This window comes from Meleagris gallopavo, chromosome 11, assembly GCF_905368555.1.
Source record: "Meleagris gallopavo chromosome 11, MGAL_WU_HG_1.1, whole genome shotgun sequence".
In the NCBI taxonomy this organism is placed as follows: Eukaryota; Metazoa; Chordata; class Aves; order Galliformes; family Phasianidae; genus Meleagris; species Meleagris gallopavo.
This window is the reverse complement of record NC_139414.1, coordinates 21383023-21393443: the sequence shown is the minus strand read 5'-3', so window position 1 is coordinate 21393443 and position 10421 is coordinate 21383023. Positions and strand designations below refer to the sequence as shown.

Genomic DNA, 10421 nt, shown 5'->3' with positions numbered 1-10421 from the left:
ACCTATGGGGAAAAGGATTTCAAAACTGGGGCAGTGTTTCCTAAGCTCTGGTATGGTCTCAAGCTGTGGACATTGCTATCCTGTCTCCTCTCTCTTATATTTGGAAAATAAAAATAAAATAAAAAAATCCTAAATGCTTTGAGAATGTCCCTCTGGTACCCGCTCATTTTGAGTAATAAGTAGCTACAGAGTGAAAAGGATTGGGAAAATCTCAAATGTCTCGTCAGCAGAAAGTTATTTTCAGCAGTGCCTCTACTTTCTCTATTTCCCCTGCCCAAAAACTCCATTGAAATTTAGTAAACAAGTTGATAACATACATTAAAAAAAAGAGGTTTTGGTTAAGTGAGGCTTCGAGAGCCATCTCCCAAGCACCTCCTGCAAGGCTAAATGCGGGTAACAGGAATAAGAAGGAAGAGAAGTGCCTTATAGGACTCCCACCATGAGAAATGAGTGGAATTTCCCTTTTGCCTGTTTGCCTGTTCTGTTTGCTTTAAGTTAAATGTTTAAATTGCAGCACTACATTGGGGCGTGTGCTCCTGGAGATATGAGGCTTTTGCATGCCTAGAAGAAAGCTTTTTTCGTTGTGCTGCTGGAGCTGTGCCGGCTGCGTTTGATGCCAGTGGGAACAAATAACCTTTCTGAGAAATTAGGGAGTGAGATGTGATTGGAAACAGGATTGATGGGGAGATGGCGTTTGCTTCATCACATTATCCAGTTAAAAAGCAGAATCTTTTGAGGATAGGATACTGGGAACTATTTTCAGTTCAAGCACCAATTGGCTAGGCAAATCGTTCTTCACCCCGATGTTCGGGTTGTTACTTTTATTCTATTTCATAGTCTGCTTTCATAGACTTTTTCATAGGTACTTGATACTTTCCATCTCCTCCAGTGCCGTTAACTACTCCAAGTGTGATTACAGCTTGGTACATAACCGTTGCTGGCTAACAACTGTGTTAAATTGAAAGGACAGCCTGGCCTTCAGCTCTCACTTAAGCCTAAGCCCTTCAGTTGCTGTGCCACCAGCACCTACAGGTACTCTTTGCCTTAATTTGAAGCAAGGCAGTGGTTGCCCCCAAGGGAATTCATCCACGTTAGCGATCCTCTTGTATCGGCAATGTGAGCGTACCTATGAGCAAGGAGAACACACGGGGAGAGCCGACAGCACTGAAATACTGTTTCCAAAGAATAAATTTTTATTGTTTTCTGAAAAACTGCATACACATGTTCAGATCTGTCCAACCTTCAAAACATGTCTTAGTTTCCAAATAAAGGTGGGAAGGCGTCATTCTTTGAAGCGCTGCTATTTACATTTCACACTTCTCGTTTTAATAACAGTAGCATCAGCTGATACATGCACTGTATAACTTATCATTTGGCATTGATATTTGCTTCAAATGGAGAGTGAGAAGCCAACAGACCTTCCACTCTTTGAGAAATGTCCCGCAGGCAATTAAAATAAATCTCATTTCTTCTTTCTAAAGGAGATCTCTTGAAGCACTCAGGCATCATCCCTGCAGTTTTAAAAATATTACTTCCACTCTACTTACTGGATCATCTTCCCCTGGTGCAGCACTTTGCTTCCCTCAGTGAATGAGAGCAGAAGTAAGGGATGGCTCAGCCTTTCTCTGGGGTGGCAGAGGTGCACCAACACAGAGCCCATTCTGCTTCTTGGCATCATTTCCAGCAAACTGCAAGATCACCTACAGGCTGATTTGTCACTATCTTATTTAGACTGCCTAAAGATGCGGCAACTTACATGCAGACAGTTGGATTCAAGTTCATACCCATATCACTTTCCCTTCTAATTTCTTATCCATTAAAATCCAGTAGCCAATAATCAGATATTAGCACTCAAATCGTGCTGCGTTTCACTCATCTCCTTACATTCACTCACTCGGGTCAAGGGAAGCACAGTATATTTTGCCACAGTACTCTGTTGACTGAACGTCTTTCCATAATGCCATTCCTCACAGCCATCCTAAGCAGCCTCTACTGTTTCCATATGCCAATATGGCAAAATCAGGGTGCTGGAACCATGTAATTCTGAACTGCCTGCCTTCTGTTATGCCAAAGAAGTTAAGTCCTAGAGGTGTTAGAGAGTAAAAGATGCTCTTGAATGCAGGGGACTCATGGTACATGACTATTTTTCTTAGAGTGAGGCAGTGCAATATTAGGAAGTGTTGCATTCCAGAGGATGCGTTTCATTATCACACAACAGAAGCTGGCCTGGATTTGATTTAACCAGGACCGCGCAGCCAGCAGGCAGTGCATTATTCTGGTTGTCAGCTATGGTGATTAAGCGAGCCGTATTTTGTAAGAGAAAATGGTATTTTCATAACTGCAAAACTTCTTCAGAATAAATACACAAGGTTGTAGAAGACGTTGCATTTCAGACGTTGCGAGAGCTGCTGATCACTGCTCAGCCAAGTTCAGTTCAGCACGGACACCGTGCTGTCGGGCTGGACCCCAAATATCTGGGAGAAGAACTCAAAAGCCAAACGGATGTGGATGGGGACGAAGACATACGCCGTGTACACCACCATTGCAAAAACAGTCACCGTGATGGTGTGGAACATGGACTGCTCCCACGGCTCCAGCACGTAGCTGCAGGTGATCAGCAGGTACTGGTAGTACAGCCAGTAGATATAGTCCTTCACACGCTTAATATCCATCGCCAGGTTCCAGTGGTTCTGAGACGGTGACCTGTAATGATAAGAAGCTCAGTGGAACAAAGGACCTGGAGATAAAACCGATGGGGTGACCATCATTGCAAGTCCCATTCCACCTGTAATTGTTACACAAAATAAAGCTCAGTAGGAAATACAGTGCATCGGTACCAACACCTGCCTCAACTGCCCTGGGGTGGAGGCAGACAGCCATCAGCTCTGGGAATTGCTGCTTGCAGTTATTCAAGTTGTATCAGTTGGGCTCTCAATTCCTGCATGGCGGTTATGAGTTTGGCTATTCATTGTACAGCGAATTAGAGCTGCATTAGCTTGCAAAGGCACAGGGTTCAGGTGGAAGTCAGGGTAATAGGCATTTAAAAGGGAAGGCTTTGGGCCAGCTTCCATATCTGCTGACAGCAGGCTCTCAGACCTCGCAGCAAAGATGAAATTAAAAGGGCTGCTCTGTAAAGTCTGCTTTCTTCTAATAATCATTTGTTATTACTCTGCAACTGTTGGGAATAAAGCAAAGATGAGCAATAAAGAGGAGAGAAAAGTCATCTCAAATTACATCTTTTTTTTTCTTCAGCTCATTCAGGTACATTACAGATTAAAAAAGTATTCAGTGGAATTTACAAGTCTAGGAAGGAATTTCCTCTCAGGTAATAGCATTATGCATTCACTGTTCCCATCTCCACACAAAGGAGAGTGGCTGAGCAAGTATTAACTAGGAAATGGGCTTTGCCTTCCACTCTTTTTTTTAGTTACAGGTTGTTTTGCAGTACTTTGAATAATCCTTAGTTTCAGGCTGAAACCATCTAGTTAGAGAAAATGGACAGAACACTGAGCAACTCTACAAGGCTGAGCTCCTTCATGAGGCTTTTTGCTGCGCTGAGTTTAAGGACACGCCTATTGAACAGGTTAGCTCGTGGCAAAAGGGAGCAACAGACTCCAGTCCTGCTTCCAGTGCATCACTTAGGTCTGCAATCTGTTGCCTGAAGCACCAGGCACAGAGATGCTTGGACACGTTAGGTTAGTACTGATGTGCAAAGGTTCTGACCAACAGCTGCCTCTCCAGGAAGCCTACCGGCTCCCTCCATCCGTGCTTTGGCACAGCCCTTCCATTTTAAATCTCCATCAGTGGCAAGGGTAAAGGCTGGGGAGAAAGGTCTGCCGTGGGCTTCTGCCCTGGTATGAATGGAAGATGATTCCTTTCGGATAAATTATTGCAAGGCCAGACTCAGGAGAGGCCTTAGAGCCTAGTAAATACTGCAAAGCTTGTAATAAAAATGACACAGCTGGCAAACTGTGACTCACTGAGAGCCAAGAGTGTCTCTATTTATACCTTCTGCAGAAAGAGCAGCATTTTTCAATGAAGAGGTTAAGCCCTTGCCTATAGGATTGAAAGTAGGATGATAAGGGCTCTCTTCTGCTATCCAGGATTACAGTATTTACACTGGGGTTATAGCTGTGCTAGTTAAACTCATATCTCTATGGGTAAATACTTGCTAAGCCTGACCAAGGGAGAACTGCAAGGCTGTGCTGTGCTGCTTGACCTCGCCAACTATTGCTGGGGCTGTGGGTTTTGGAGAGGAGTTGTGGGCTGATACAGCCTTCTGCCCACAGCAGCACATGCACACTCGTCCATCAGTGCAGAGCTGACCCCCTTCACTGCGAGAAGGAAGAGCCAAAATAACAAAGCATCTCCCCAGGCTGATTGCACTGATACTGGACCAGGCTGCAGGCTGAGCGCTGTCACTTAGGAGATGGTGCTGTTTTGGAGGGATACATGAATGCAGTATGAAGTAAGTAATCAGCAGACCTCTTGACTTATACCAGAGACAGCAGTACAATTTTGTTAAATTTCTCTAGCCTGAGGTCTTTGTTTCAGTTCATCTCGGTCACTGATCCAAGCAACACGCGCTGCAAAAGGACTCCTGCTGCCCTGGCTCCTCCAGCACGAGCTGTCTGCGTGCAGGCTGCATAACCTCCAAATGAATGATGGAGGTTGAGATAAGTAAAAGATGTTCAAATTACAGTCTGTGTCCTCGCCACGAACACTTCTGCTGCACCTAACCGCCCAGACTTCCTCTGTTAGCAGGAGCATGAGGGGTGGCTTGGAATAATGCAGTTCCAGATGCATAATTTATAAAAGGAAAATATAGATGAGAAGGAAGAAGCTCTCTTAAACCAGCTGCTCACTCAGTGAGATACCCACTGTGTTACTGTGGCACAGATGCCTTTCCTGAAGGTATCCCCTCTGCATCAGCTGAGGCACAAGCCAGACCCCAAAGCTCAACACCTCTTGCCTTCCACCCAGACCAGTTAGCTGCAGGGCTATCAGAAACATTTTAAACAAGACTTGTCCTAAAGAAGCTTCTGCTTGCACTGTTAAGCATTATTGGGCTCTATGACATTAAAGCTGCAGTCAGCAGGAGCTCCATGTTGGAAGGGTCCTGTGCCAAACATTCATCAGTGTACAGTACTGAGTAGGGGAGGAGACAAAGCGCTGTCAGGGAACTTCAGCTTAGCACTCATTTGTCTACAGATTTCAATCCAAGTATTCAGCTGCGCTGTGGAAATGCCTTCCTGTTTAGAAGGCACGGGACTGTTACAACCAGCTATGAGTAAAATGAAGAGAATTCAGCTTATAAAGGCATTAAGCAATGATCCGGTTATTTTCAGCAATTTCACCTCCAAGGAAAAAGGCAAGAAGAGAAACCTGTAAAGCAGCTTTTATTGCTCTAAGTGGCAACTTGATTTTCTTGCTTGCTGACACACGTCTCTGATTAGGGCAGCTGAAAAGATAAATCATCACCCAAAAAAGTATGCCAGGTTTCATTTAAGGCCACGCTTAAGATAAAAAAAATAATGGTACTAATAATCTTGATTCGCAGTGTTATGGCAGTGCTTGGTGGTATGATTTGGAGATGCCAATGTTAAGTACTTTGCTATAGCTTTTCTGCTTTGTGTGACAGAGTTTTGGGGACTCGGTGTGTAGCTCTGGGGGCTGAGGGATGCCCAAAAGCACACACTGGGAATTTCCTCTGGAAGGAAATATTAGTGCAGGGGAACTGTGCAAGTCATTTCAGCTACTAGAAGTATGGGTAGCCATGTCTATTGGATATTGAAAAATATGGATAAAGAATTTTCAGAATGGGCTTTAACTGTTTTCTCATCTATAATCTGACTGCGACAGAGGTTTTTTGTCTACTGTTACTCAGACAGTCTGTCCTGACTTCTCCAAGGCACCAATCTTGTCCCTCTTAGTGCTGACATAACTCTGGGGTGACCCCATTGATTTTATGTAGGCTGACAGCTCTGAAAAATGCAAATGGAACAAGAAAGGGATTCGCATTCCCAGTCCGTCGTGCGCTTGCTTTAATATGTTTTATTCAGTGAGCACCAAACGGTGCATAATGAATGAAATGCAGGTCCTGTGGACAAGGAATCGGGAAGAAAGGGGGATGAAATTTAGATGAGGCAGCAGTTAAAATGGTGTGGAAAATCTGAGCGCCAGCACTGCCTGGGGACACGGTCTGTGCTCTATTGCAGCTGTGCTGCTCCAAATCCCTGCACGCAGCACAGCCCCTGGCCACAGTGTCAGCTCAGCCCGGCAAGCTGCCTGCCACCTCCTGCCGAGCACAGCCCTGCAGTACTTACATTTTAAGTGCACCCCAAAGCTTGTTCTTCACAGGGAGGTAATGCCAGATAAAGAGCATCAATGAAAGGAACGGCAATGACCCGTCGACATTATGGGCTATTACGCACCATTACAAGCATCTTTGCATAAAGATTTTAATAAAGATCCTCTCTCCTGTAATTCTGGAGTAAAAACACACAGCAGCACTATGTGTTTATTACTATTTATGGTTTCTGTTCCTCAGCATTCATCCTCCAGGGAGCAGGGAGCGTGCCAGTGAGCTCCATGTGCACACACTTACTTGCCTCCATTCATGCACCCAACACCTGAATGAAGTTCAGCCTCAGTGATGTTTTACTACCAGCCATGACTCAGCCATTGTGAGCGCTGGTCAACATGCTCTGACTGCAGCCAGGAGTTGGAAAAACACCAGACTTCCAGGAATGGAAAAATACTTCAGGAGCAGAAGTAACGGCAATGGCATTTTCAGCCACATTTCTGCTTTACCCTGGGCTCCCCATCAGCTCCCCAACCTGTCAGTACAAACCCTCCTCTCTGCTGACATCTGTGGCAGCACAGTTGCCATTTGCTTCATTTGAATGAAAAAAAAAAAAAAAAATTACATGGAATAATAGAATCGTGAAGGTTGGAAAAGACCTTCAAGATCCCCAGGTCTAACATCACTGCATCCTCACCATGCCCATTGACCGCGTTCTTCAGTGCCACATCTCCATGGTTCTTGGACACCTCCCTGGGCAGCCTGTGCCAGTGATGCATGCAAGACTCAGGAATCCAACAAACACCTTTTACTGCTGACAAGCAGCCATCCACTTGCCATGGGTAGCTTCCAGTGAGGCAGTGAAGCAGTAATTGATTGGCACTACAAGAACGGCTGTGCCACACCTGCACAAAACCCAAACTCAGCTTCCTCCTCTGCAGCTCTGAACACAAACCTGGCCCCATGTGCACATGCTTTTGTCAGTACTGTGGCCTTAGGCACCAGTTTGGAGCTATCATTGAGCTGCCTGGACACATCTGTAGTTGGAACAATGGGATTTGGTCAGAGTCCCCCCTCTGCAACAAAGATACGCTTGGAGAACATTTGTCCTCTTTTCTTCCTGTGCCAATCTTCATGCCAAAATAATTTTTCAAAGAACTTTCTTCAGACGCTGTCCTACCCAGCTATCTTGTACTTACGGTTGACAAGCTCCTTCCTTTCCAGTTTTCTCCATGCTGAGCGTGCTCCGGGCTCTGCTCCTCTTCCCAAGTTAGGACTTTGTGCTGGAACTGAGCTGAGCTCTGCTGGTGAGCACTGCTGGAGAAGGAAACAGGAATTGGCATGGTGAGATATCAGGGCTGGCTTTCCCTGCATCGTCAATGGACACATCAACATGGTTTTGAAGAGAGCTGATTCCCAGCAAGACCTCAGATTTGTAACTAGAGACCAGCACCAGGATTGCATTGCAAAGACTTAAAACACTTAGAGTTTCTGCAGAACTAACTCTTCTGTGGGGTATCTTACAGGACTCATGACCTTGCTCCTGGGGGCTAACCTAAGCTCCCTAAGACCTCAAAGCTTTGGGATGTCAGCCAGATCCTTCAAGGGAACTTAAGATGAAGTTCTGAAGGCAGTGATGACCCATTGCTCACCGCACAAAATAGCCAAGGATCAGCTTCAGAAAGTTTTACTTTCAAATGTATTTTCACAGAATCATAGAATGACCTGGGTTGAAAAGGACCACAGTGATCATCGAATTTCAACCCCCTGCTATGTGCAGGGTCAACAACCACCAGACCAGGCTGCCCAGAGCCGCATCCAGCCTGGCCTTGAATGCCTCCAGGGATGGGGCATCCAGACTGAGTCCTTCCAGCAGGAGCTGAAAACAATAGCTGCTTTTGTACTGTGTGTAACATGAGAAGGTGAATCCTGTGCAGTGCTGACAGGTACTGGTGCAAGCAGGTCCCAACTCTCATTCAGGAGCATTTCCTTTGGGCGATGATGAGAGGCAGCAGCGTGGCACCACGCTGGTTATCAGTCCATGAGGTGAAAAGGGACACGAAGTGAGATGCTTGCAACAGATATGAAATAAAAAGGGAGATTTGCATTTTTCAGAAACCTATTTAACCCCACAGATGTAATAAGGAACAACTTTCTTGGCAAGACACTTCATCCCTACGAGCGAACAGTTCTGAACTATTGATAGAGGACACCCCTTATACACAGGGGATAGCAAAACCACCACTGAGTTTTGGAGGGGAGGAGATGAGAAGTGTCCCTGCTCTCCTGGCAGTGGGACAAGACACAGCTCTTCACTGCTGCACTGCACTGCTGTGCTGACATCCCTCTAACGCAGCAGAAGCTGCACTTCATTATGGCCTGAGCCTTGGTGCTGTGCATCACTAGGTCATGCATCCCAGCCACTCCCGTGGCACAGAGTGACAATAGCACCTTTTGGGCACTCTTTCACCCCATTGCACATCTTGAGAAACAATACCCGCACGCAGCACAGAGCTGCCCTGCATTTCACTGCCAAAACCGCAGCATCCAGGATGCGCTCCAAGCGCCGCCTGAATTGCTCTCGCGGCAGTTATTTGCGCCGTGCTCATAATACTGATGCGCAAAAGAAACAAACGTCCTCAAGCATTTGTGAATATACAGCACCAGGCATGCAGATTAAGCAAATAGTGGGAATTCTCCTCGGATGTCCCACCCCAGCTCATACAGCAAGGAGGCACTCCTGCATCTTTTCCCACTGGAAGGTAGCTGGAAGAGATCCACATCTCCAGGAAAGCAAAGAGCACACAGCAGGCAGAAAAACCGCATCAGTCTGAGCAGCACCTTCACCTCCCCCTCCTTCCACCTATTTCATCCTTTCAGAACACTCGGACTTATTTTCAGCCAACCCCTGCAAAGGCAACCCATCCTCCTGACAGCCGCAGCGGCACCTGCATACCCCTCACTGCAGCTCTACAGCAACAAGTACAGAGAAACCTCGCATCCAGCAACCCGTCCTTGCGCAACACCTCCCGCACCGGCTCCTTGTGTTCTCACTCCCACCGCTGCCTCCCGAGGCCTGGCCCAGCCCCGCGCTCCCGGCGCAGCGCCGGTAGAACCGTCAGCGCGGCTCCGCTCCTCCAAGGTCACCCGCGACCGGCAGCGGGAAGCGCCGCGCGCCGCCCCCGCTCTCCCCGCACCGCCCGCGGGCAGCGGAGCCCCGCATCGCCCTCACCTGCGCCCCGCGCCGCTCCGCCCCGCTCCTCTCCGCGCCGCGCTGAAATACCTCCGCGGCCGCCCGCCCCGTTCCGCGCCTCTCCGCCCCGCTCCGCCCGCTGCCGCAGGAGCTCTGTGGTTCCCGGGCAGCTGCGGGTGGCATCTGTTCGGGGAAGCTGCGTAACGCGCTCTGGCTGCGGGAGCCTTCCTCTGCGTTTCTCTGGGCACCTGGGGCCGGGCCGGCGTTCAGCTGCTGCTTCTCGCTGCTGCGGTTCGTAGGCTGCTAACGCAGCTCAGGCTGCGGCTGGAAGGGGCTGAGAGCTGAACGCTATAGTGTGCTTCAGTGTGGCTGCGAGGAAGCTGCGTGCTGGGCACGCAGAGGGAAATTATGCTGGTGTATCAGAAGAGGTGTTTCCAGAAAAGAAAGAGATGAGTGAGCAAGTATGCACAAGACTTTGAAATTCTGGGAAGTACACAATGCTGCAATACAGGCGGTTTAGGTTTCCTGAGTTTATTCACCCCTCAATATCAAAAAGTGTATCTGAGTGTCCTGCTTGCTACCAAAGAGCTACTGAAGTTGAATTCACAGTACAAGTGAGGAATAAAATAGCAGATTGCATCTTGACTGCTCCCCTTGGCACGGGTCACCGGGTGCAACCTCATTCACTGAGCCAAGCAGTGGCAGTTCTCATTTCACAGGGCCCATCCTCCAAGTTGTCACTGTGTGATAAAAGAATGGCATTAAGAACATATCCTTTCCTTCAAGGTTATGGGTTTTGCTTTGAAGTGGCTTTGAAGATGGGGCATCCCAATGTAGCTTCTGGTGCCCCCCTCCATTGCCAGGTGGCTTGCATTCCATTTTGAGGGCAAAACCCCTTCCCTTCAGCTCCCAGGTAGGACAAGG

At 47.6% G+C, this 10421-nt stretch overlaps 1 protein-coding gene across 2 annotated transcripts; it reads right to left on the bottom strand.

The window, feature by feature from the left end:
- Nucleotides 1-1179: 1179 nt before the first annotated feature.
- Nucleotides 1180-9903, bottom strand: SPTSSB (serine palmitoyltransferase small subunit B). 2 transcript variants are annotated; one of them, XM_085233037.1, is made up of 3 exons: nt 9537-9903; nt 7504-7621; nt 1180-2703 (listed from the first exon to the last, which is right to left on the bottom strand). In XM_085233037.1, the coding sequence occupies exons 2-3, from the start codon at nt 7536-7538 to the stop codon at nt 2430-2432; spliced, it is 309 nt and encodes a 102-aa protein (XP_085089163.1). In that variant the 5' UTR covers nt 7539-7621; nt 9537-9903; the 3' UTR covers nt 1180-2429. The 2 variants fall into 2 exon arrangements, with proteins under 2 accessions (XP_085089163.1, XP_085089164.1); XM_085233038.1 differs by having other exon boundaries at nt 7504-7618.
- Nucleotides 9904-10421: the final 518 nt, after the last annotated feature.